Raw genomic sequence first — 26,051 nt, 5'->3', positions numbered from 1 at the left:
AACTCTGAGGAAGCTGGGCTGGGCGCCCGAGGGGCCAGGCTGTGGCCAGGAGGAGCGCTGTCCTTGCGCGGGCCACCGGCTCTGGGTCATGTAGTGGGACTGGGGTTCCTGGGGACGACTGAAGCCTGGTGTCTGTCACATATCTAGGGGCACACCCTGTGTCTGCTGGGCACCCCCCCTCCACCGCTGTGGGTGAGGATGGGGTCCCTGAGGGTGAGGAGGGTGGAGGCGGACATGTTGATTGGCGCCTGTCCCGTGGCGCTGCGGTTAGTGTCTGGGCCAGCCCCGTGGGGAGGGCAGGCGTGTTCTGCACCGCTTCCCCCATCGCTCACGCTTGGAATGTGGGCCTCTGTCCACCTGGGACTGGTGGGCACTTTCCTGCCGCCAGAAACCTCAGCAGAAACTGCCAAGGTAGGGTGGGCCGTCACCTCCCAGGATCGGCTTTGTCCCCTCAGCTGACCTGGCTTGCTGGGGGCCCTGGTGCTGTCAGTGGGGTGTGGACAAGGCCCCTCCACTCCTTTGGTGGACCTGGGAGCCCCTGTTGCTCCCTAGGGCTCTAGCCTTCTGGGGTCTCAGCCTGGTGGGGGGCGGATTCCCCCCTAGGCCATCTCCCTGTCCTCCTGGCTTGCCTGGGCCAGGCTCCCAAATGGATGGACACAGGCGTGAGAAAGGACCACCGTCCTGTGAGGACGGAGACCATGTGCCCACAGACCCAGTGTGGGGCTAGGTGTTGGCCAGCCCCTGGTCCCCTGGGCAGTCAGGCCTTGGACCTCCGCACGCAGGCGTGTCAGCCCAGCACAGCCTGGTTCAGCCCGGGCGGGGGCCACCTGGTCTCTGCTGGGGGGAGCCCAGCCATGTCTGAACCCTGCCCTCCGCCCGCTCGGGCCTGGCCCTGTCTCTGGGGGAGTGGAGGGAGGGTGGGCTGTCTGCCTGGCCTGGATCCTGCCTTCCCTGCCTTTGCTTGGGGCGCCTGGCTTTGGGGCGTGGCCATCTCTTGCACCTGTGGGCCCTGCTCCCTGAGTTTGCCCTGCCCCGGATCCCCAGCCACACGCCGTGCTGTCTCTTCCGCCTTCTGGGGCATGCCTCCCTGGGATGTGCTCGGGCTCCCTGTCCCCTGTGCCCAGGGCCTGCAGGTGGGGCGGGGGCTAGGAGGTGCTCCCTTCCCCTCCTCCATCCTTTAGAGTGACGCCTAAAGGGGTGGGAGACCCACCCCCCGTAATCTACAGCGACTGTCAGGGAGCAAACTACCCCCATTTCACACAGACGGGGCGATGTCGTCGTGCGATCGATGGCTCGTGCACGATAATTACAGGAACCGGCGGCTTGTGTTGCTTGAGTGAGTTTGAGAAGAGTAGGGTCTCAATCTTCCCTCTAATAGGGCCCTGACAGTCCTGGCGCTGTGCGTCTCTGGCTGACGGTGTCGTCATTAAACACCAGGTAGCGTGGGACAGCGGCGCGCAGGGCCGGGCAGCGACAGGGCTGTCTGTCACCTCCCCGCTGCCCAAGCTCCTCTGGTGCCGACAGCCGCCAGGTGATGTGCGGCCCGGTCGGGCTATCGCTGTGACTTGGTGATGGTAGTTGTTCGCCAAAGCTGGTCCCTGGAGCAGGAGACAGGAAGCCTCTCAGGGCAAGACCCAGGCCCGCCTCTCCCCTCTCACGGACAGGCGTCCCTCCCCCTTGCTGACGTGTGCCCGCGGCCTGCGTGTGAGTGAGCGCGTGTGTGAGCAAGCACCTGTCCACGCGTCCACCCCTCTCTCCAGGGCCTCCTGTGCCTGCGTGTGAGCAAGCGCGTGTGTGAGCGAGCACCTGTCCACGCGTCCACCCCTCTCCCCAGGGCCCCCTGTGCAGTCTCTGGCCTGGAAGGCAGGGGTGGGTCCTCTGCGTGTCAGAGACTGGCAGAGCCTCTCCGCAGGCTGCCCGAGCCGTTCCTGGGGGCCTGCAGGAGGGCTGGCCCTCGGGGCAGAGCTGGGTGCCGTGGGAGCCAGGAGGGGCCTCGGCGGCCCCGTCCCCACCCCCCGCCCCACCCCGGTGTGGCCGCCTGTGGGGACGCGGCCAAGCCACTGACTGTGGCAGGGCTTGTCCGTTTGAAGTGCCGGCAGCCATCAGGCACAGGAAAAGTGGAGTGATTTATTAGACTCATAAAAATTCATACTTTGCGATCCCCGTCATCCCCCGTTTGAAGCTTGTTACAGCGCGGGGGGCTGCGGTCCCTGGCAGCTCCCACTGAGCGAGCGCAGGGGCGGGACGTCTGCCTCCTCCAGGAGAAGGCCCTTGCCGGCGCGGTTTGTCCTCAGGCTTTGCCTGTCCTGTGGTGGGAGCGGGAGGGCCAGGCCCGGTCACCACACACACCCTGCCCCTACAGGTTCTGGGCTGGGACCGGCTGCGGCCGCTGGCTGCCAGGGCACCGAGTGCAGTGGGCCCAGGGTGGCGCCACGTGAGCGCTGTCCTGGTGAGGAGTGACACACAGGTCTGGGGGCTCAGGGAGCCTGCAGGGCGAGGTGCAGATGTGGGGTGCCGGGGGAGGTGTGGGTGCAGGGGCAGGTCGCAGTGTGTTTCTGGCTGTCTTTATGGGTTGGAGCCGTGTGTCTTTTAGGTTGATGTCAGAGAGTTGAGCCCCTCGTTTGTCCTTCCTGAGAGCTCCTACGCAGAGGCCCCTGGGCCTGCTGCCAGACTGGCCCAGCCTGGGTCCCTTCCTGCGGGGCAAGGTGGGCAGGTCATTTTCCTTCCCTCGTCCTTAGGGCTGACGTGCCTGGCGGCTCTGCTGCACGGTGGGCACTGTGGATCCTCTGTGGAGGGGGTGGAGGGAAGAGGGTCCGCACTTCTCTTGACAAGGCACCCCCTGAGCTGGCCAGAGCCAGCCCTCCCTGGGTCTTCCCCTGAGAACTGTGGTCTGGGCGGGGTGAGGGGCCCAGCCTCCTGCCATGACGCCTGCTTCCATCCGCCTCTGCAGGCAGCATCTCGCCACCTCTGCTTTAGGTCCCAGCCCTTCCGCAGGGTGCATGGGGCCAGTGTGGGAGCTGCCCTGCCCCTGGCGTCTGCTGGGAGCACCCCTCTGGGAGCACCTCTGGGCATGCAGCCATCCCCCTGCTTCCTGCAGGCGGTAGAGCTTCTCCTGGTGGCCCTTGGGGACTGTGCGCCCCTCCTCAGTCCTCCTGATGCTGTTGTGGTTTCACCGTCTCCAGGACCATAGGCGTCACCAACAGAACAGCTCAGACAGGCTGATGTTCAGAAAAGGTGATGTCCAGAGACGACAGCCCCATCATTGGCAGTCTGGTGGGCTCTTTTCTGCTGACTAGGTGTGAGCCTTCCACCAGCCTCGAGGCAGCACAGGGCGGGCCCAACTCTCCACCTGCCCGCGGCCCTCCCTGCGTCCCACTGTCCCAGGGGCTGTGGCCATGCCATCCCCTCTGTCTAGAGCCCCCTGGCCAGCGGTGTCATTGTGGGCGCACTCCCTGAGCTCCCTGCCTTGTGATTCCTAAGCAGGCAGTTAGCTGGAGGGGCCTATTCTCGTGGAGGCTGGGGGTGGTCTGGGGGGCACCCTAGGAAGAGGCGTCATGGGGGATCCCTCTTGGGAACTGTGGGCTTGAAAGCTCTTTCTTTCAGACCTCGGAACCCAGGAGGAGCGGATTTGGGTGCTCGGAAGCTGCTTCGGTTGTTGCTGCCCGCGGCCCCAGTCAGGTGGAGGCGTCCCCCGATGTGGGGGCCTTGAGCAGCCTTGGGGAGCGGGATGCAGTGCAGGCTGCTGGTGAGGTGACCGGCCAGTGGGACCCGCATTACTGGTAGTGGAGGGCAGCTCCCGGGGCTCCTGAAAGCCTGAGCTGTGACGTGGCCTCTCGTCTGTCTTAACCCGGAGTTGGGGGTGTGAGGAAGTGTCAGGGCAGCTGCTGAGGAAGAGCAGGTTCGGTGACGGGGGGGCTTTGAGTCACAGGACTTGGCACAGGACACCCAGGCTGGCAGGAGGCACACCCCACAGCCCGCCCGCTTGCTTCCCGGCGGCCACGCTGCAAGACCCTGGGAGGCCAGGTGCTCGACTGACCCCGCCCACTCTGTTCACTGGTGGGGCCTGGGGCCCCCTTCAGGAGCAGAGCTTGGTTTCTGGGGTGCCTGACAGGCGGGTGGGGTTCTCGGTCCTCAGGCTGTGCCCTGCCCAGGCGCCTCGTGCGTCTGGTTCTGGCGAATCCCCCGGCTGGACGCCAGGCGGTGGCTGTGGCCCAGCTGTCCTGTTCTGCACCCCGCCGGGCGGGAGGGCTGGAGGCGGCCGTGCTCTCGGGCTCGGCCTTCTCTGGTGGCGCTGAGCTGTCTCCTCGCTCTGCTGGCCCTCAGGTGCGGGGGTGGCACCCTTGGACCGCATGGGAAGCCCAGCCGTGATTGTCTGCTATCTCGGGTCTCCTCCATGGCCTGTTGCTCAGTCTGCCCATTCCAGAGGCCCCAGTGCCTGTGTGGACCTGGAAGCTTGTGCACGATGGGCTGCGGGGTCCGCAGCCCAGTTAGGGCGAGTCTGGGGACAGGCCTCTGGTCCACGCTCCTCAAGGTCCCAGATCAGCCTTGCCGCCCCCGCCCCACCTTTCCTGACGGCACCCACCCTGCCTCGTCGGGATGTCCGGAGCTGACTGGCCAGTGGGCTGTCGGGGGCTCCTCCCGTCGCCTCCTGCTCCCGTCAGCAGCCCCAGGCAGCCTCCGCTCAGAGGAGCTCCGGTTCCAGCTCCTCTTCACTCGTTAAACAGTTGTGAAATCAGCTCGTTTCCTCCTAGTTCTCGCCCTTTGAAGTTCCATAAAAACCTGAACTCCCTCTCAACCCCAATCCACAGCGACAGAGCGAGGGCCTGCCCTCCGTCCAGTGGCTCTGCTGTCTGTGGTGCTCGTTGAGGTGGGGTGGGGGCCGGGGTCAGCCAGAGGCCGGGCTGCTGCAGACGGTGCTGCCGGATGGCCACCCCGAGGCCTGGTGCTCCCCCGTTCCCAGACGGCCGGGCCCCACGGCTGGCCTCCCTGGCAGCAACCCCCCGCCACCCCAGCCGCGAGCTCGGCGCGCAGGGCCAGAGCCCAGCTGATGGATGGGCTCATACCTATTCAGATATGATGCCAGCAGTTTTTTTGTAGTTTGTCTTCCACTGCGGTAGTAAAGTTTTTAATTAGGGAAGCTAATGAGATCGATTAGTCATTAGAAGTGACCTCTGCACAGCGGGGCGGAGAGGGCTGTGTGTGTGGGCCTGATAACGCGGCGCCCGGGCGTCGTTGGCAATAAAGGCGCGAAGGGTTTGATTTGAGTGAAATGTGCCACGGGGAATACATCATGCGGAGAAAAAAATTACAGCCCTGGGAGTCTGTAATGAAGGGAATTAAACCAACATCGTATCTAAATAACATGATTATCTACACAGACCTCAGCCAGCCAGGAGGAAGGGGAGAGCCTGCTGCCTGGCAGGGCTGTGCTGGGCTGGGCTCAGGCGGCCCTGCCCGCATGAGGAGCGTGCTGCCTCCTGGAGACCACACCCGCCGCTCCGCCTGCACACAGGCTTTGGGGCTACCGGGCCTCCCACCCCAGCTTCTGATCCCCGTGTGCCATGTGTGGTCTTAGGAACCCCCAGTCCTACCACCCCTAGGACGAGGGTGGCACGCCACCTGTCTGTCCACCTTGCTGAGCTCGTGCCCTGGACAGGGGCGCCCTGGACGGTCCTCTCTGGGACGCGTCCACCCCTAGGCCCATGCTGCCCGTGAGAGAGTGGGAGGATCTGCAGGGCCAGGCAGGGGCCGCAGCACTCTGTGGGGGCGGGGCATGCTGCCCATGGGAGAGCGGGGGGATCTGCATGGCCAGGCCATGCTCTGTGCTCACTCTCCCCCTGCCTCTTAGATCTGGAGGGCGGAGGTGTGACAGGGGAGATGTCTGGAGAGTGACAATGAGTCTAAGAGGGAGGGTCTACTTTATTAGTTTGTGTATTTTTGAAAGTGGTAACAGGGCACCAATAAGGAAAATGCAGTAAGTTGATGATGAAGTTGCTCTCACAGTAGGGCTGCATTGCAAAGAGATGTGAATATCAGTGCTCTTTGCAGGGGGCAGTTAGGGCCAGGCCCAGAGGCTGTGTCTCAAGAGGCACTTTGCAGAATGTGGAGTCCAGTCCCTTGGGCATTGGAGACTGGGGGCTTCCTGAAGGAGGTGGCACCTGGTGGAGCAGGGAGGGGATGGGAGAAGGGGGCGTGCATCTGGGTGAGGGGGCGGAGCGTGGGATGGAAGCAGCCAGGCTGGGGCGGGGGCCTGCTCACTGCCAGTGCCCCTTCCCACCCCGCACAGCCGTGCCCCGGGCCACGGAGCGGGGCAGCCCTGGGCTCTGTGGTGCGTGTCACAGCCCCTGCTGCTGGGTGGTGGCTGCTGTGGGCATCAGAATGGGGCAGAGAGTGGGCGGCCTTGCTGGAGGGGATAGGCAGGGGTCTGTCCAGGTGCAGAGTCTCTGTGAGCAGGGAGCTGGGGTGGGTTTGGAGGCTATGAGGTCAGCGTGGGGCTTGGTGATAACTTAGAGGAATTCTCATGTTCCTGAGCTCATAGTTGGAACAAGTTATTATTGATTTTCGTTGGTCTCTCCTTGCTTGTAAGACCTTGAAAATTCAATTCAACAAACATTTATTTATTGATGCCCAGGATATGCTGGGCTGTGTGTGGTGTGGGGCTGCCCGAGGCTGCAGACCCGCCTGCTCGGTCACTATCCAGGACTGGGCACCCAGGTGAGCCTGTACTTTTGCTGAGCTCCCCTCGTTCTCTTGTGACCCCTCCTGAGCTTCCGCCCTTGCGAGGAGACAGACAGATGGAGACAGGTGGGGCAGGGTGCTGGCCCGGCCTTGCCCCCACTTCTGTGGACCCCCTTGGTGGGCAGTGGTTGTGGGTCCCTGCCATCAGTCCGGGGAGCAGAGGCATCCCCCGCTCTCAGTATTCCCTGGGCCTTGCGGCCTACACCTAACCTGACCCGGCTGGGTGCTTGGAGCCTGCACTCTCCTCTGTTGTGGAGGCTGCTAGGAGGGCCTGGAATCCGTCCGAGCCGCGTCCTGGCCGTCTCACGTGGGAAGGCGGGGCCCTTCCAGCATCTGGACTGGGAGGCACAGTGCCCGTTCCAGTGGCCATGCAGGTGCGGTCACTTTGCTGGATGGGCTGGTCCTGACTGCCCCCGGGCAGGCCCTCACCCCACCGCCTGCCAGGCCGGGTGGGCCTGGAGAGGAGGTCCAGGCCGAGGCGCTGATTGCTGACTGGGGAGGGCCTGGCTGTGGCTTGGTGGGCTGTTGTGTTCCCAGTTCTGGGAGATGGTTTTTAGGTAGTGTTACCGTCACCATTTTCAGAGCAGTAACTGCTTCCTGTGGGGTTTGCAGGTGCTGGGAAGATGTGTCCTTGGCCCAGGGGAACAGGTTCGGGTCAGGACGCACTGGTTTGTGCCGCTGGACAGTGGGGTGGCTGGGCACCGCCGGGACTGGCGTAAAGCAGTGAGGCACGTGGGGCCCTGTGGAGCCGCCCCCTCTCCTGGGCCATGCCGGGCCCAGGCAGCCTTCAGCTGAGGGGTAGCTGATCCTTGCCCTTCCTTGTGCCGGATTTCTGGTGGTGAGACCAGTGCATTTTCCTGGCACCCCCCGTGTGTCCATCCCCCCCAGCTGTGCGTGCTGCCCAGAAGCCGCCCGCTGCAGGGGTGGTGGTTGTGGCCCCCTTCCAGGCAGAGCCCTGGGCTGCGGGCAGGCATGTGGAAGTGGGCCCCAGGAGAGGCGCCCTTGGGAGCCTGGGCCTGAGCAGCCTGGCCTGAGAGCCTGGGTGCTAGCTGGGCCACAGGGGGCGGGAGCACTGTGTTAGCTTTAATTATCTGGGCAGTTAGAGCTATGCGTTACGAAAGGCGGGCAATTAGATGCGTTCCTTGAAGCCATGGAGAAATTGCTGGCTATCAAGTTGAGGGAACTGGGGCAAAACAGATCCCTGTTAATTGCATGAAACCTTCAGCAAGGAGGAAAGCCATGGTGTATATCACTCTGTAAAATGTTATGGAAACGGAAGTGATTAAGGACATAAATCTGCGTGGATGCAGGGGGCGGGTGAGGGTGGCCAGAGAGGGAGGTGAGCGCCTTGTACCCCAGCCTCCGCGGCCCACCTGCGGCGCCCTCCTCACTGCCCATGGGAGTTGGGCCTGCCCTGCCGCCGGCTCTGGCTGCAGGAGCTGCTGGGCTCCCCAGAGCGGGGTGGATGTGGGCAGGGCTGATCGAGCAGTGGGCAGCTCCCCTGCCTCCCCTGACCACTGTGTCTGGGTCTCCCTGCAGCCTCCAGCCTGCATGGCCAGCGGCCCCCTCCCACCAGCAAAGTGATCAAGACGCGCTACCGCATCGTCAAGAAGACCCCGACCTCACCTCTTAGCACCGCCCCCGGCCCCCCAGCCCTGCCCTCCTGGCGGGCGCGGCGGCTCTCCCTGTCCAGGTAAGAGGCCTGCTCCTGGTGGGCTCCAGAGGGTGGGGCGGGCCGGAGGGCCTCAGGGCCTGAGCGCACCGCAGCAAGTGCTTGGTCTGTAGTTGTTGACAGGGGAATGTGCTAATTTTTTTACCCAGCAATTTCTGCACAAGTCGTGTGGCCAACCCGTGTGTGCCACACACTTGTGCAGACTCACGCTCCCTGTCATCAGCAAGCCGCTGGAGCTGGTCTGGGAGCAGCTACGGCCCGGACCGTTGAGGCCACACCACACTGGGTGTCCCTCAGGGAGAAGCTTCTGGTGAGAGAGGCTGGGCCAGCTCTCTGTCCTACGGCGATCGTCAGGGGCGGGAGGCGAGGCTGCAGCCCGCTCCACCTGCCAGCCCCAGGGGCCTCCTGCTCTCGAGGGCTATGGCCTGGCTCCGGGCGGCCTCTGGCTGAGGGCGTGTGCAAGCTGGGCGGCCGTGGGAGAGGAGCTGGGGACCTGCTGGCCCGCGGTAGGTGTGCCAGGAGGTCAGCCTGCCCAGGCAGTCAGCAGTGCCCACCACCCTCCTCCCTCCCGCTAGGCCACACGAAACTTGGCCCTGCTGCCGACTTTTCTGGAGGCGATAGCTGGAAGTATATTTTAAATTAATTTTACTGCACTTTTTGTAATATTTTTGTTTTAAATAGATTTATAAGCATCTTGGGGGCTATTTCTACAAATTTATGAAGATAATTTTCACTCTCTCGATAAGGTTAAATTTACACCTGCTATTTCCATATTAATTCACAGTGCTAAGTGGGTCTAATTTTCTTCCGTTCTCCTATCTGGTGAGCATGGCCTTTCCTAATGCAATTTCCCCCTCACTAAATCACTGTGATCGGGAGTCATGATCGAGCTAAATTAACTTAAATTAATTTACTTAATAAGAGCCCCAGATCATCGTGAATGAGGTTCAGATTTATTGATTCCTGCTCCTGCCTCCCCCTCCTGCAGTCGGCGTCCGGCTGCCTCGGCAGCCCAGGCCTGGCCCAGCCTCTGCTGGGGCTGCGTGACCTTTGTCAGGAGGTGCCAAAGGGCCCCTCCTCCTGGCTCCTGGGGCCACGGGAGCCCAGGTGTGGATCCAGCTGGGCCAGTATTGAGTGCTGAGTGTGCCAGGCTGTGTTGGGGTCACTGATCAGAAATGAGCGCCAGGCCTAAGGGGCAGAGGTCCTGAGGGGGGAGGTGGCTGGGCGCGCCCCCGAGGCAGCTGCCGCCTTGGTTTCAGCTAAGTGTCCAGCCCCTCAGGCGGAGGACGGCCCGGTCAGCAGCAGGGCCTGGGCTGTGCCTCCCCTTCAGCTCGGGACCGGCGGGGCTGCTGCGTGGGCAGGTGGTGGCGTCCACACTTGGGTCGGGTGCACAGCAGGGCTGCTGGGACAGGCCCGCCCAGCCTGGCCGCCAGCCCCTCTCGGCCGCTGCCTGCCTCGAGCTCCGTGTCCCTGTGACAGTGGACCTGGCCCGGTGGGGAGGCTGGGGGCCTGGTGTGGAGGCTGGGTCGCCGCCCAGGAGCCCTGCTAGGTGCCTGGGTTGCCAGCCCCGCAGCCCTGCCCGTGCTCGGTGGCTGCAGTCGCTCTAGCTCTCAGCAGCCCGGTGCGGAGGTGCGGCCAAGACACGTGTTAGCTGAGGGCGGGTGTGGGGCCTGCTCGGGGGCTGCCTCCCTGAAGGCCTGGACCCTCGCCAGGCGCCCGGGAGGCCCCCGAATGTGGTCTGGGGGTGGGGGAGCTGAGTGGCTGGGAGGCCCGGGAAGTGTGGCTGCCAGTGAGTGGGTTCCTGTGCCCAAGGTCACCTGTGCCCTGGCGGGGCCTCCTCCTCGGCAGAGTTGCCGCCCGCTGCTGCCCGGCCCGCCGTCAGCTGCTCGCGCCCGGCTCAGCTTGTCAAGGCAGCAGGATGGGCCTGTCCCCGGAGCCGGCAGCCACCTTGATGCCTGCCCACTCTGCTCCTTCTGTCCCTCAGCGTTGGGGCTGCCTGTGTGTGGCCGGCAGGCGGTGGAGAGGCCCCAGGGCCCGCTGGCCTTGACCCTGACCTCTGTCCCGCAGCGGCAGCTTCCCCAGCTCTCCCTGGCAGAAGGAAGAGTTGTGCTGGTGACTGGGCCGAGGCCAGGATGGGCTCCTGGCTGCTGAGTGACCACAAAGCAGGGCTGTCCACCAGGCGCCAGGCTGAGCCCAGGGACCAAGGGCTCTTCTTGGGCTCCTGATTGGTGCCCCAGGGAGAGAGGACACCAGTGGCGGGCTGGCTGGCAGGCCCTGCCGTCCTGAGGTCTCAGGAGGGCACATGGCCTCCAAACGCTGCAGCCTGCTCTCACCCCACCCGCTCATCCTTGGGGGGCAGCAGCCCCTCTGCCCGACCTCTGCCCTGCGGGAGCCAGCGGGATGGGTGTCCCCAGGCCTGGCTTCTGGTGTCCGGGAAGTGACAGAGATGGCAGGGTCCTTGGCTTCTGCCCCCCAGAGGCCCGTGAGCCTCACTGTGGCCTGACCCACGTGCTGGCCTGGCCACCGCTGTTGGCGCTGTCCCGTGTGCCAGGGCACACGTCTGCCTCACGAGGTGGCTTTGTATTTTGCCCCCTGATTTAGACGGAAACCTACCTACTCTGAGCCCCCGGTCAGTTTTGGCCTCACGTGTTGGGGGCTGAGGCCCACTTGGTAGCCCACATTCGCAGCAGGAGGCTGGGGTCCCCGCCCAGCCCCGTTGTCTGCTCTGGAGGTGGAGGAGGTTCTGGTGCTGCTGTGGTGAGGCTCTGACTCCAGAAACACCCGAGAGGAAAATCCGCTGGAAGTAGGGCCGTTAGCCCATCAGGTCTGTCTACCGGTCAGCCCTCATCCCATTGGGGCAGATGGAAGGTGGGAAGCCCCTGGACACACTCTCCCCCGACCCGGACACCGCCCACCAGGCTCCCTAGACATGTGTCCGTCGTCCCATCGAAAGCTCCTGGCTGCCCTGGTCAGGAGAGTGTGCAGAGGCCCGAGCAGGCGGGACACAGTGGCGTCTGCCCCTCCTGGGAGCGACGCCGGCCCAAGTTACCCTCGGCGCTGTTCCATGCTGCTGTCCAGGCTGGCAGACGCCCCACTTGGGGGCCACCTGGCTGTGGGGGCCATGGCGACAGGCCCTGCGGGCCCAGGCTGGTGCTCGCTCCCGAGGGGCTCATGGAGTGCGCCCTGGAGCTGAGGCTCACGCTGAGAGAGGGCTTAATTTTTTTATTCTAAGATTTGTGGATTTGCCATGCCCTTGCTGGCTTCCAGCAAGTTCATGAGTCTGAACTGAAGCTCGGATGTGACTTATGTCCCCAAACGGCCTGTCACTTGTTTTCTCTCTGAATTCATCTGATGGGAAAGTGCGGAATAAACAGAAGCCGCTGTGCTTAAGCAGCCGCGTCTGCAGGCCGCGCTGGCCTGACTACAAATGGTGCTGTCACCGGGCCTGCCGCCCGCCGTGCTGCCCTCTTTTATTTTACTTTTGTGTCTGTGCCATAAATCTTAAGTAATCTCAGATGGTTGACAAGGTTTGGGCTGTGACTTTGAAGGCTCTAACGCGCTTCTCCAAAGTGACACTCGTCATGGTGAAGATGGGGAGCTGCGGTCCCCTCACCCGCCCTTCTTGGGGGCAGGTGGCCCCCTCGCCCCACCCAGCCTCCCCCGACCTGCCTTACCAGGGTGCTGGGTGGCCCGGGCTGCTGCGAGCAGACGCTGCACGCAGGGCGGCTCACACAGGTGTTTACTGCTCGGTCTGGAGCTGGACATCTGAGGTCAGGGAGCCAGCCAGAGCCACCGCTCCTCCTGTGGCACACGGCCGCCTGCCTGCTGTGTCCTTACCTGTGAGGGAGACAGGAACTCAGGTCTCACGAGGACACTAATCCTGTCACGGGCCTGCCCTGATGACCTCGCCTCACTCTCGTGCGTGCGTGTGTGCTAGGTCGCCTTAGTCATGGCTGGCTGCGACCCCATGGCTGTAGAGATGCTCCGGGCAAGAACACTGGAGTGGGTTGCTGCGCCCTCCTCCAGGGGATCTTCCCGACCCAGGGATCGACCCAGGTCTCCTGCATTGCAGGCTTTACTGTCTGAGCCACCAGGGAAGCCCCATCTCACCCTCATCACCCCCCAAACGCCCTGTCTCCAAACAGTGTCACACTGGGGCTAGGGCTTCAACATGGGAGTTTGGGGGGGACACAGCCTTGAGTCAGGGCAGGGGTGTCTTCTGAGGGCAGTGGGACTAGGGTCCCCACAGCCCCCGACCCTGCCCTGAAGGGTATGTGGCACTTGGAGGAGGTCAGGGGGCACCCCTGGGGGAGCAGTGCCCCCCCCCGAGCCCTACCCTGACTCCGGGGGGCCATCCTGGGGGTGCGCAGAGGCCCTCCCAGCTCAGAACAGGTGGGGTTCACAGGGTGCCTTGGGCTGGGCAGCAGGGACCCCCCCACTGAGGGTACCCACAGGCAGCCGTCCTGTGCCAGGCAAGTTCTCTGGTCAGAAGTCAGCAGAGAGTGAAGCGGACGCTGCCGTGGGGCGAGTGCCAGGAAGCACTGCGACTCATCCAGGCTGATGGAGGTCATGGGCCCAGAGAAGGCTTCTCTGGGCAGGGGCTGTGGGGTCGGTGAGGGCCACGTGGCGGGGGCTCTTTCCAGGGCAGGGATGTAGCCCCGGGTGTCTGCTCAGAGGGCAGTGGCCGCGGGAGGTGCTGGGGGTGGGATCGGCCTGCTGCTGCACCTGCGGGAGCTGCAGCTTTCCTCCAGGTGGCCCCTCCCCAGGAGACTGTGTGCAGCCCTGGGTCACACACAGGGTGCCTTGTGCTGTGGTCCTGGGGGCGCCCGCCTGCCCTGGGGCAGAGCCTGGCTCCACCCAGCTGTGCCTCTGGCTGCCCTGCCGACGGTGAGTGGCCTGTCAGACAGCGGAGGAGGGCCCTGGGCCAAGCACCACTCAGGCAGCTCCCGTAGGGGCTCTGAAGGGGCCATGAGAGTGGAATGCAGTTTTGAACTGGTCCTGCTACAAAGGCACGTGTCCGTTTCAAGCAGGGAGAATGATGGGGACGGGGGCCGGGGCTGGTGGCTCCGTGGGCAGCGGGCCGTCGAGGCGGTCCTGGTTCCGTGTCAGAGGCAGGCTCTGCCCCCTCACTTGGTGTGTGAGATGCCAGGTGAGAGCACTTCCTCGGGGCGTTTGAGTGGGACAGGAGGGGCCCCCACACTCTGCAGGGCCTGCTGCGGCCCCCCACGGGCTGCTCTCTCTAGAGACAGGCCTTCCACTTGGGCCAGAGATCGCGGGTGTTTGCACGTGACCCTTGGCTGAGCGTTTTCTCTCCTGGATCGTCAGTGCCGCAGCTCAGGCCTGGCCAAGCAGAGCAGGCACAGGGTCCGGTCCCCAGGCAGGTGGCTCTGGTGACACCTTGCTGCCCCTGGGTCTCTGGAAGAGGAGCCAATCCGTGCCTTTCTCTCGTCCACTTAGTCCCCAGGTGCTCGTGGAGGCCTGCCCTGTGTCAGGCCCCTGCTTGTCTGGAAGCTGTGGCCCAGTGGCGGACAGACTGTGTTGGGCCCCCCCCAGGCGTGACTGCCACCGAGGTCTCTGCCAGGCCTGGCTCTGCTGAGTGGAGGGGGCCAGGCACAGCTCTGAGACTCACTGTCAGGCTGCAGCCCTGCTCTGTGGCTCATGCTCTGAGTGGCCGCTTTATGTCAGCATGTTGGGGACAGTGCCCTGTTGTGGCTGACTCTCTGTCCACCCCAGGGGAGCTGTGAGCCAGGGGCTGCCGGGGAGAGGTGTGTGTCAGGAGGCAGGGAGGGGCTGTGCCAGTGGGCAGGGCAGGGCGGCGGCAGTCGCTGTGGGCTCCTGGTCTCACTCTTGGTCCCTTTCCTAGTCGGTTTCTAGCATGTGGTGTTCTGGATAACTTTATTCTCACCTACACAGAGGCACAGAAGAGTTGCAATAACGGTGCGTGGAACCACAGTGTGTTCTTTGCCTGGGCACCCCGATTCTGTGCACCCCGCTCCATCTGCTGCGCTGTCCCCTCTGCTCCGTCCCCTCTTTGGGGACGTGAGCCTGGGCGCCCTTGACCAGGGCTCCAGAGACAACCCCCTGCACGAGGAGACGCAGCTCGCTCTTCGGCAGGAGCCCTGTAGGTCCCTCGGGGTGTTGGTTGTGCCCGGCCGTGTGAGCGGCCTGTCCCTGCTGGGCCTCCTGCTCCGGGGGTGCGGTGTCCTGCAGGGAGCTGCCGCCCCTCCTGCCCACCGCCCTGTATGTCCTCCTCGCGTGTGCGCACGGTCCTCACTTGACAGGCTGTGAGCTGTGACCATGTGCTCCGTTCTAACCGTCCATTTGCTGGCGCACTGGTCTGTGGAGGCCCCTCAGGGCTGCCCTGCTCCCTCCCCGGGGCGCCGCCCCTCACTGAGCCTACTTCACACACACAGCAGAAGCTTCCAGGCTCACCTGGGACTTTCTCTCCGCAGGCCCGACTCCTGGGAGCCCAGTAGCTCCTGGCAGTTCTCAGCCGTGGGGGGTCTCTCAACAGTGCTGACGGGTGATGGGAGCGTGTTGAGGGGTCTGGGCAGGGGTGTGCTTCCTTCTCGCAGGCCTTCCTGGGTTCCCATCACGGTGTGCTCTCAATGTGTGTGGCTTTCTGGTGCTTTAACCTGCAGTCTCCTGGTCACCAGGGGCATTGGACACTTAGGCACAGATGCTGGAGGCTCTTCCTGTCCCCTGTGTCTTTCGTGCTCACTGCCCGTGTCCATTTTTAATGGCTGGTTTGTCTTCTGCTCCTGAGCCACGGGACCCATCCACTTATGTAGGGCTCTGGGTCAGCTTTTCCCGCCTTGGAGCCTGGGGTGGGTCCACCAGGGCTCTCGGCCCGCTGGGGGCTTGTGTCACCAGCCTTGGCCCCCGTTCAGCGTGAGGTCGCAGACCACTCCCCGGGGGCTCTTGCCTGGCCTGGCGGCGCTCTGCAGCATCGCCTGCTTCTCTCAGCGCCTTTGTACTGGAGCCTGGCCTCCGCCCTCGCCACAGATGCCTGTGTGCTCTGAGAACAGACTCTCCTGCACCCGCGGGAGCTGCCGAGAGCACGCCAGGTGGGATTTGAAAAGAGAGGAAAGAAATCAGAGCAGGAAGTTCAGCCTGCAGGTGACGGCAGGGGCGCAGAGGGATTGCGAGACCAGAGCTCTTGGTGCTGAGCTTTGGAGGGGTTGGGGTGCCTCCTCTGGGCCTTCTTGGGGACTTGGTGGGACTGGCAGGGGTCAGGGCGGGCCCTGGGGTGACCCCATCCCCTCCTCTCCTGCCTCCCACCCGCCTGCCTCCCTGCATGATGCTGAAGCAGGTCTCCTCTGGCAGGTTTTTTAGGGTTTTATTTTATGAGAACAGGCGGTTACGGCTCCCCGAGTGCTGTAAAAGTTAATGTGATGGCCTCCCCGTGCCTGTGCTCATTTTTATAATTTTTTATTTTATGAAACAGGACAGAGAGCTTAGTGACTTATTACTATTCATTTCGTTTCAATGCAGTAAATATTGATTCAGTTGGGGGTTTTCAATTTAAACCGCTTGGCGATTATATAAAATATTACTGGCCTCTGAAATTATGCTTACCGATCCCTTCGGCTGCTCATTAAGGAAGGAGTGCAGTTGTGGGTCCCTTTGCCTCCATCATTCTAATAGATGGTCTGAGGTGCGTTTCTGCATGGGAGGTGCCACGGAAACTGCTGGTGGGGGCCTGACAGCAAGGATGCAACTCTTAATTTGGAAGTCGCTTCAGAGCGAGCCTAGGTGGTTTATTCATTTCTCTGAGTCTAGCAGGCCTTTTGGCTGTCAGCAGCCCTGAGGCCTGAAGCCTGCCTGCCTCCTTGGTGGGATTTGGGAGGGCCTGGGGCCTTGGCTCCTCGCCCCCTTGGTAGTTTCGGGGAGGTGAGGGAGGCCAGCCTTGCCAGGCCACAGCTGCCCCTGTGTGCACAGGGGCTGGGGCACCTTGGGGTGCCCGCTCTCCCTCCAGAACCTGGTCCAGAGGGGCCTTGCTTGGCCTCGGTAGAGCCCAGTCTCTGGCTGGCAGGCCAGGCCTGGGACACAGGACCCTGAGGGGCCCAGGACGGCCGCCATCTTCCCTCTTCTGTCCGCGCTCTGTCCGCGTGCCGCCCTGGGTGGGCTGGCACGTGGAGCCCCCGCCCAGGGCTGCCCTGGCTTCAGACCAGCTGGTCATCTGGGCCCAGTCTGTCTCCATCCTCCCCAGCATAGGCAGCTCCAGGGTGGGCTGTGTGAGGTCGGGGGCAACGGCCAGCGCTGCCGGGGCCCAGCACCGAGGAGAGGATGTGCTCGGCGGGGCCGCCAGTGCCACGCGGCCCCTGGGAAGGGGCGAGGCTGGGCCGTCCTCCTTGGCCAGCTCTGGGCAGACACTGACGGGCGTGCAGGCGCCTGTGTGGGGCTCCGTCCAAGCCTCTGGTCCACCCTCCTCGGCGTCCACACAGCGCCGTGACAGTCATCCCTGAGGCAGCTCTGTGCCCCCCTTCCTCCTTGGCTGTGGGGCTGCTGGTGTGGGCCCGGGTCACGGGCATTGTCGCCCCAGTGTTTGTGGCTAAACTTCATGACAGATGGCACCTGGGTTCCATCTGTGGACAGTGTGGAAAGTGGCACACACCGGACTCCCTTTTTCTGCATCTCAGACTAGAGCTGCCGGCACACGGCTCTGGGCCCTTCCCTCTCCAGGCCCACCGCGAGCTGGCCCGGAGCCCGTGGGCCAGGGCGTCTCCCTGGGCCAGTGTCCCTGAGGCCATGCCGGTTGGCAGGAGCTGCCGTGGAGGGCTGGTCGGGCCTGGCAGTCCCTGGGGTGGCCCGTGTTCTGCCCCCCACCCAGGCTCTGCCACAAGCCCCTGTGGGACGGTCTCTGCCGTCTGCAGCCCCCCGGTTGCCCGCCTGCCCTGCTGGTCTCTCGTCTGTGTGTGACTCACGGGCCTTCTAGTCTTTGGCCTTCTTTCTTCAGTCTCTCTGTCCTGCTTTTCTGTCGCTGCCTCCTCATGTCGGTGGCTTTCTCGCTTTCTGTCCCTTTTCTCCATGCACAGACATGTGCACCCCTCCCTCTGTCCTGCCCCCTGGCACCTTGGCTGCATGCGGGTGCCTGGAGCAGGGAGGTGAGGAGGCCGCCCGCGTCCCTGGCCCCTCTGGCGGTGACCCTCAAGCCTCCCTTACACAGCCTGGTGGGGCAGCGCTGCCCCAGGCCACCCTCGTTCTTGCCGCACACGAACCCCCGCCTGGCCCCCACCCCGCGTGGACCCAGGCCATCCACAGCGCACTGCGTCTCGATCGTGGATGTGCAGCTGGCGTCTCTGCTTTTCGGGAGCTGGCTCAAGTGTCCAGGGCCTGCCCGGCAGCCTTCAGACCAGCATTAGAAAAGAGTCAGGCAGGTGGCGCATCGCCCAGGCCAGCCCTGTAGGGCCCCGTGTGACTGGCCACTGTGTGGCCGCCCCACGTGCTTGGCGACACGCCTCACGGAGACACTGGTGCACAGGCCGGAGTGCTTCAGAGTAAACCTAGAGGGAGCCCCTGCGTCCGCCCGAGGGAAGCTTTGCTCTGTAGGCAGCGGGACTGTCAGGACGCCGGCAGGGTCCTCGAGGCCCTCCCCGTGGAGCCCGGCGGGCTTCCCTAGCTGTGCCCAGGCCCCAGCCACACCTTGCACCAGGCCCTTGTGGGTCTGTGTCGGTGCCCCCAGGGGCACCTGGGGGTGCCCCCTGGGGATGAGGAACAGGGAAGCTGAAAATACTGCTCCTGACAGGAAGAAATAAAATGTCCTTGTCACCCAGCGGTTCCTGGGTGCCTTACACAATCAAACATCGTTTTAAACACCACTTTTATCTTGGTTTTAGAGGTGGTAGTAAAGCAGCGTTCAGATAATCAATACCACATTTAACTCTTTGCATATATCAACCTCTAGCTTGGTCGTACCCCAAAACACAGTTCACCTCTCAGGGCCAGGCCAGGGCCTCTGGAGATGGGTGAGGGAAGGCGCTGTTCTAGGGGTTCCCCTGAACAGGAAAACGGGTTTCCTGCGTTGGCTGTGGGGTGTGGGGGCTCACCGTGCTGCGGACCATGCCCTAAAGGCCCTGCTGGGCCCCAGGCCGCCTGGCTCCTACCTGTCCCCAAGGCCCCACGTGCGGCTCTCAGGCGCTCTGGGCAGGCAGCTCCCAGTGGGCACGGGCACCCTCGGGTGGGCTGCGCACGTGCTCCCCCTGCCAGACCTCCAGTTAACCTCCCTCTCCCCTCCTGTGCTTGCCCACCCCCACCACCATGTGCCCTGCGGGTCCTCAGAGGGGGGCCTTCGGTAACCCCTCAGCCACCCCTTGCCATTTAGGGCTCCACCCAGCATCTGCTGAGCCAGACACCCATCAGCGTTTGCTCCAGGTGGGAGGGGCTGAGGGTGCAGAGTCTCGTGTGTTGGGACAGGTCCAGCGACTGCTGCCCTCCCCTGCCCACCCGTGCTCCCTTCAGGAAGGGACCCTGACCCCGGCTGCTGCGAGCCTGACGGGCAGCCTGCCTCCTAGAGTCAGGGCAGCCGGCGAGCGAGCCGGTTTATTTTTCTCTGACTTTCCTCGAAGTCAGCAAGGTTTCTGTGGCTGCCCCGCCCACTCCCCAGAGTAAGGAGCCCCGGTTTAATTTGCGGTTAGATGTCTGTTAAGATTGCGTCCACTTCCCAAGTCAGCACTTAATTGGCAAGGCGCTTGATTTAACAGCGTGGGAGCCTCCACCGGAAAAATGGCTTGAATAAATCACCGCCTGACGCCAGAAAATAGATATAATCTCAGCATTAACTACATTAATAGTAGCAGGAGCCGAATTAAGAAAGCCATAAAGCATAGGCGGGGGAGCATAAATTATGGCCTGGGCTCTGTCCCTCGGGCCCTCGGCGGCGGAGCTCCTCTGGGGGCGGGGTGGGGCGGGGCGGGGGGTGTGGCTGCTCCCGGCCCTGCCCGCCTGCCTGTTGGGGGCCCGGTGGGCGTGTCCGGGGCGGGGTTTGCTTTGGGGCGCGGCCTGCCGGCTGCAGCACCCCACCTTGCTGGGCTCGGGTCCTGAAAGGGTGGGCTTCGCCCCCTGCCCTCCAGGGCTCCCCACAACCCGCCCCTCGCCCTAGTGGGGGTCGTGGGGGCCGAGTGCTTTGCACCTGGACGGTCGTCCGCCGGTAGGTGCCCCAGGTGCTGGCAAGGACTCTGCCGTGTGAGACCCTGCGCGGACTGCACTGCCGCCACCTCCCGCTCCCGCAGAAGGCTTCGCCCAGGGTTCTCCCTCCCCGGGAAGCCTTCCGGAGGCCTCCCGGGGCTGGGGCTGGCGGTGGTGGTGGATGCGGCCTGAACCGCAGCCTCCTCGGGTGATGGAGACTGGACTGGAGCCGCGAGGCCGGTCTCCCCGGCGGCTGCCCTAGTCTGCACTTGTGCCGCAGCAGGGGGCTGCCCTGCTTGGCGGCGGCCTTCTGTCCGCCTCTCTGAGGTTGGTCCGTCCAGGTCGGGCCTCGGCCCTGGGCTGTAGGGAGAGTCGGGTGCGCACCTTCTGCCGCGCTGGTGTGCGTCTTCTGTCCTTCCAGGTGTTAGCTGCCCCTGCCAGAAACTTTGCCTGTGCTCTAGAAGAGATTGCGATCCAGTGTTCATTCAGACTTTGGTGGTTTTCGTTGCTTCCACGCCACGTGGCCTGTGGGATCACAGTTCCCCCAGCAGTAACACCTGCCATGGCGGTGAGCCAGACCGCTAGATCCACCAGGGAACTCCTTTAATGTCAGTTGTGTTCATGCTCTTTGTTAAGTTAAGCGTTTTTTTTGTGCACTGTTCATTTGCCTGTAGCCTGTTTCTTACGGGTTTTCAGGAATCTAAATATTTGGGGGGGGGCACCCTTTTGGCAGACTATACATTTTTCCTCAATTTCTGTTTTGCCTTTTGTTTTGTTTGTGAGAATTTTTAATGGAACTTTTACATTTTCTGTGTTCTTAGATCTGTCGGTCTCTTAAGACTTGGTATAACACACTGATTTGCTTAGAACCACTCTCCTTGTCCCGTGATTCATGAGCTCGGTTATTCTCTTCTAGTGCTGCACTTTCTAGTTTTACAGTTAAAACTGTAATCTACCTGGAATTTATTTGGAGACTTGGTGTGAGATTAAATGTCAAATTTAATTTTGTTTAACGCTTATCTGGTTGTCTTTGGAACACTTATTAAACATTCAGGCTTTTTCCCATTCTTTAAAAATGTCACCTTTATTATATAAAATCTTGTTCCTGAACTTGGCCTTCTGAACAGACCTTCGAATTCCGTAGGCAAAACGTGTGGTTTGTTTGTGTTTTCAGTGGTCAGTTCTGTGGATTTTTATCTTGTGTACCTACCACAGGGTGTGCCCATTACCTGCCCCCTGACATTACCTACCCCCTGCAGGGTGCTCCCCCCATGCGTCCCCACCTACCCTGTGGTCCCTCTCCTATGTCTGGAAAAGCTCTGTCTCAAAACTCTTGAACTTCATATAAGTAGGTTTGTGTAATAGGTGCTGTTTTGTGTAATTCCTTTTGCTTACCATTTGTTATCCAAACAGACTCATAGACTGAAGTCTGAATCCCAGTGTGGCTTTTTGGAGGTGAGAGGTGATTAAGGCTGAATGAGGTCATTAGGGTGGGGCCCTCATCTGATAGAATTGGTGTCTTTATATGAGGAGGAAGAGATGACAGGGCCTGCTCTCCAGTCACCCTGGGGAGAGGCCCGGGGAGAGGCCCTGTGAGTGCCTGGAGACCCTCTGCAGGCGCCTTGATCCAGGCTGCCGGCCTCCAGGACTGTGGGGAGACGGGGTGATCTACAGCAGCCTGAGCCAGCTTGTCCTGCTCCTCTGCAGGCGCCTTGATCCGGGCTGCCGGCCTCCAGGACTGTGGGGAGACGGAGTGATCAGCAGCCTGAGCCAGCTTGTCCTGCTCCTCTGCAGGCGCCTTGATCCGGGCTGCTGGCCTCCGGGACTGTGGGGAGACAGGGTGATCTACAGCAGCCTGAGCCAGCTTGTCCTGCTCCTCTGTAGGTGCCTTGAAATGGGCTGCCGGCCTCTGGGACTGTGGGGAGACGGAGTGATCTACAGCAGCCTGAGCCAGCTTGTCCTGCTCCTCCCCAGGTGTGCCCTCGCTGCTCTTGCTGTGCCCTTGGTGGACGTCCGGGGGCTACGTCTCCGCTGCTCTGTCCTGTGGGGCATGCTGCCGAGTGATGAGGGGCGCCCCCTCCCCCCACCGTGGAGCTGGAGCCTTGGTGGGCAGGCGGATGCCGGGCGGCGGGTAGCTGGGGAGGAGGCTGAACACACGAGGCAGTGTGCAGTGCCCTGTGCAGTCTTTCACCCACGTTTGTGTTAGTGGGTCTTTTATTGGTTTGCTAGCACTCTTTACATATTACGGCTACATTCCTGTGTCAGCGGTCTTCTCACAGTGTGGCGCTTGTCTTCAGCGCTGTCTGGTTCATCAGTCTTCTTTTATGAGTGTCCTGTTTGAGAAATATTTGCCAAGGTCACATTTTCTTCTAGAAGCTTGGCTATTTCAGTGTTATATGTTAAGTCTGCGATCCCTTATGAGTTAACTTTTAGTTGTAGTCTGAGGTGGGGGTCAAGATTCCTTGGTCTCCTTACAGCAGAACGTTTATTGAGTCTACCCCCACCCCACCCCCAGAAGTGCAGAGCCAGAGTCTGTGCTCTTGCTGGGCTGTGCGTCCTTACCACTCCTGCCTGTCTGGCTTCTGTATTCCTCAGGTCAGCCATAGGAACACTGGCTCAGTTTCGGCCTTTCGCAGTGGACACCTGCCACAGCATCGCCTGCGGTGCTTGTTCAGCTTTTCCTGGTGGTCTAGCTGGTCCCACTGCTGGCCTGGCGGCTTCGATGGGCGTGCTTCACTTGTAGTTGGCTCCCTGCTCACCCTCTGACCCGCAGGAGCTTTTACGCTGAGCTCAGGGGCCTGTCCCTGGGGTCTGCACGCCCACCACGGCTTCTCCTGGGAGCTGTGCTGTGCTCACACGATTCTGAGAGGAGCCCTCCTGCTGGGGCCTGTGGGGCGGGTCACCTGCCTCCCCCATCTCCCCTCTTCCCGAGTATCTTTAGGTAGCCATGACACGAGGGTCCCTGATGGCCGGGGCTTGTGGCGTCTGGGGGTGTTGTGATGTTTCCACTATGTCACGTGTCCCTGGCTTGGGCCGCCCTCCAGTGTCTCTCAGCTCGGCCATGTCCAGGTACTGGGGCCCCTTCATGACGTGCATGCAAGCGTGAGTGTCCTAGGGCTCCCCAGAGGGGCACGGGCAACTGGTGTGAGATCCAGAGGTGAAGAGGGGCTGCAGCTGCAGGGACAGGGAGGCTCGAGCGAGGCGGACAGTGGCCCTAGGTCCTAGGGCCGGTGACAGGCCTGCATGGCGGCAGGGGGAGCTGGAGAGACAGCGTGGGGTCCAGGGCCAGCGCCCTCCCACCCTGCGTGGGGCTCAGCGAGGGACAGGCTATGAGCGGAGTCCTGGGAAGGGCCGGCTCTAGTGTGCAGAGAGCCGAATGCCGGCCAGCAGCGCTTCCAAGGAGGGTGAGGGCAGAGACCCCAAGCGAGATCACCAGGTGGGATGTGATGGGAGGTCTTGCGAAGGCGTGCAGCCCTCTGCTGCCAGAGGCCAGGCAGCCAGGCTTTTGATCGGGGCCTCAGTAAGACCTGTTCTGCCGAGAGGACAGCAACTGGCGGCAGCTGCCGGGCTCTTGGGGGTGTGGTAGTGGGGTGCACTCTGGGCTGGCCCCCACGCCCCTGGTGATGGGGTTTGAGCCACAGACACCAGGGCACAGAGGAGGGGTTGCGGTGAGGGGGCTGTGTGGGCAGCGGGGCTGACGGGCAGGCCCAGAGTGGAGGAGGGAGCCCCAGGAGGTGCCCCCTGGGGTGTTCTCCAGGAGCCAGTGAGCCAGGTGGGGCCTCGACTTGCTGAGTTCCTCCCAGAGGACTCGGGGCGCAGGTTCTGCTACCCCAGCTTCCTTCCCTCCCCTCTTGCCCGTGTGGGGAGAGGACAGGGATGGGCGGACTGGACTTCACATGCACAGTGGGCTGGGGCTGGGGTGTTGGTGTGCCAGAGAGAGAGAAGGACGCCCAGAGCGAGGGGTGGCGGTGGAGGGGCGGCTGCGGTGGGGCCAGGCCCTCCCCGCCCTCCCCAGTGTCAGGCCCAGGGCCTGAGCGACAGCCCAGCCTGTAGGATGACACCGGGGAGCAAGGATCGGGGCAGCTGAGCTGGCTGACCCTGGACCCCGGGCCTGTCCCCGGCACGCTGAGCTCTGCACTCGGAGGGGGCCACTAAGGCCCAGTAATACCTGCTTTTTGTAGCTAACACGCAAAACACCAATATCTTCAGCTAAAATGGATTTTTAAAAGTGTCATTTTATGGAGAATTTTACTTTCTATCTTGTTGTTTATTAGGCTCTTAAAGGGAAAGCTTGTAATGCATCCATTGATCGCAGCACCGATTGAATAGATGAGAGCTCATAAAACAGCCCCGCTCCTTAGGCAGCTGCCGTGCTCACGCTGGGGGCAGTTAGTGCCCCCCACCTCCAGTGCCGCTGGCCAGGGCACCCCCGAGTCACTTCTGCTCGGGGCTGGGGAGAGACGGGGCAGCGGTCCCTGGGGAAGGAGCAGGGCCCTCAGGTGTGTCCCGCACCCCCACCCCCAGTTTCCCCCCCCAGCGCTCAGCCTGCGCCCTGGCCCACCAGCCCTCTAGGGTCCGTCCTTGTTGTGACCCACCAGGGTCCTCAGGCCTCGGCTCCCACCCAGGCCGCAGCCCCCAGCCACTGTGACCAGGTGTGTCCTGGGAAGCCCAGCCATCGCCTCGGCCCTGCCGCAAGGTGGCCGGAGCTCGGCAGGCAGGTGGGCACACTCGGGAGGAGGGTCTTAGGAGGCCAGATGGCCCCAGTCACCCTGAGACCCGCACCGTCCATCCGTCCGTCCGCTGAGTTCCTGGCCCTCCTGCCCCGCCACCCCACCTGGGCCCTTGTCCCCAGCATGTTCCGTCAGCACCTGTGGGACTGGCTGCCTGTGTGCCGGCCGACCCGGCCTGTGGGGCGCCGGGCGTCAGCGTTTCCGCGGAAAGCCCGCTTAAGCAGTTTGCAGCCGTCACGGTGGCGGCGCCAAACCTGACCTACTTGGGATTCGCTGCGCGGCTGCCCGGCGCCCTTCTGCTGACGGCGCACTCCTCGCTTGCTCAAGCTGCGTGGAACCCGCTCCACGTCCTGAAAACTGCTTCCCCGCTTGTTTTCTCTGCTCCCGGCAGGCTGCCCACCTCCTGGCCCACCACGCTGAACCAAAGGCCTCTCCTGGTGTGGGTGCCCACGCATCCCAGCTCCCACCCACCGAGGCCGCCCCACATTTCTCTTACTGGCCCCCTGGCAGACCCCAGGGTGGGAGACTCTGGTGGTCCCCAAGCCTCCCTCCTGGTGTGCGCTCACCCTGCACGAGTCCCTGGAGCCCCCACTCGCCAGCACAGCCCCTGTCCCAGATGCTTGCTCCCAGGTGTGACTGGGCCCTGTACAGGGTCAGGGGAGGCTTCCCAAGGCCCCAACATCCGAGCTTGGGCTCAGGGCAGGACTCAGGTGATGGCAGAGGCCCAGCATATGCACAGGCCCTGTGCAAGGATGATCAGCAGGTGGTGGGAGCAGTGGTTGGCCCCGCAGCAGAGCAGGGAGTGCTGCCGGCGGGGGGCGACGGGAGATGAACTGACGGGACAGGGTGCGGCGGGGACCCCGCCAGGGAGCGTCAGTGAAGGCAGGGCCCCAGACTGCCTCTGGGGCAAGAGAGGAGGCTGGCTCAGGGAGGTAGGGTCCTCGGTGACTGGGGTCTGGGCCTGTGGTCCCCAGAGAGATGAGGGTCTCCAGGAGGAGGCAGGCGACGCAGACTGTGGGTACTGGGAAGAACGTGCCAGCAAGACCCCTCTGTGCTGAGAGGCCTTCCTGTGGGAAAGCAGCCCTTAGTTCCACCAGCAGCTCCCTGTCTAGGTGTAGGCCCCTTGGCCTGGCCCTGGCCCTGTCCCCAGGGGCTCCCCACCCTCTCTGGGTGCACAGGACCTGCCCTTGCCAGGCTGCCTTAGGACTGGGTGCTGAGAGGCCATGGCACCCTCAGCACTGGGTTTGCTGGAGCCGGGCCCCTTCAGCTCCCGTGTGCTCCTGCGGTCCTGGCCGGGCAGCGGCAGCCAAGGCAGTGTCTGTGTCAAGGCCGGAGGTAGGCACAGCTCCAGGATGGAGCTTGTCCTGCCCCGGGCATCCTGGAGGCTGGGGCTGGTTCCAGAGTCTCTAGGGCCAGGCCGGCTTTCTGCCCCTCGCCTCCCTGCACGCTCAGGGGGAGCCACTCTGCGGCCTTCGGGCGACACAGCCCCACAGGCTGCCTGTCGCCGGCCCGGGGCCTGGGGTGCACTCACTGTGCATCAGGTCCTGTCAGTGGGTGGGCGAGCTACGTGTGCACACGTTTTTGGGAGCCCGTCTGCCTGCGGTTCTTTGGGTGCACACCTGTGCCCCAGGCTGCCAGGCCACTGGCGAGGATGCCTGGGTGGGCCCATCTCAGCCGTGCAGCTCGAGAAGTAGACTGCGGCAGGCGCCCTGCATGCATTACTGGACCTGCACCAACCTGCTTGGGCAGTGGCCAGGGAGCGTGCAGGGAGCCCAGGGGGACTC

General features: G+C 63.1%; 1 protein-coding gene across 3 annotated transcripts in view; it reads left to right on the top strand.

The window, feature by feature from the left end:
* The window catches only part of ZC3H3 (zinc finger CCCH-type containing 3), a 62,999-nt gene that overhangs the window by 17,225 nt on the left and 19,723 nt on the right, over positions 1–26,051 (top strand). For 2 of the 3 annotated variants that reach the window (XM_025264890.3, XM_006045148.4), the window contains exon 4: positions 8,278–8,431. In XM_025264890.3, coding sequence (XP_025120675.3) covers positions 8,278–8,431 — 154 coding nt within the window. Of the gene's footprint in view, positions 1–8,277; positions 8,432–21,421; positions 21,512–26,051 lie in introns of all 3 variants that reach the window. The other variant, XM_025264889.3, reaches the window with a different exon arrangement.

The sequence above is a fragment of the Bubalus bubalis genome, chromosome 15 (genome assembly GCF_019923935.1).
Source record: "Bubalus bubalis isolate 160015118507 breed Murrah chromosome 15, NDDB_SH_1, whole genome shotgun sequence".
Classification (NCBI taxonomy): domain Eukaryota; kingdom Metazoa; phylum Chordata; class Mammalia; order Artiodactyla; family Bovidae; genus Bubalus; species Bubalus bubalis.
The sequence above is the reverse complement of the archived record's forward strand: the minus strand, read 5'-3'. Positions and strand labels throughout refer to the sequence as shown.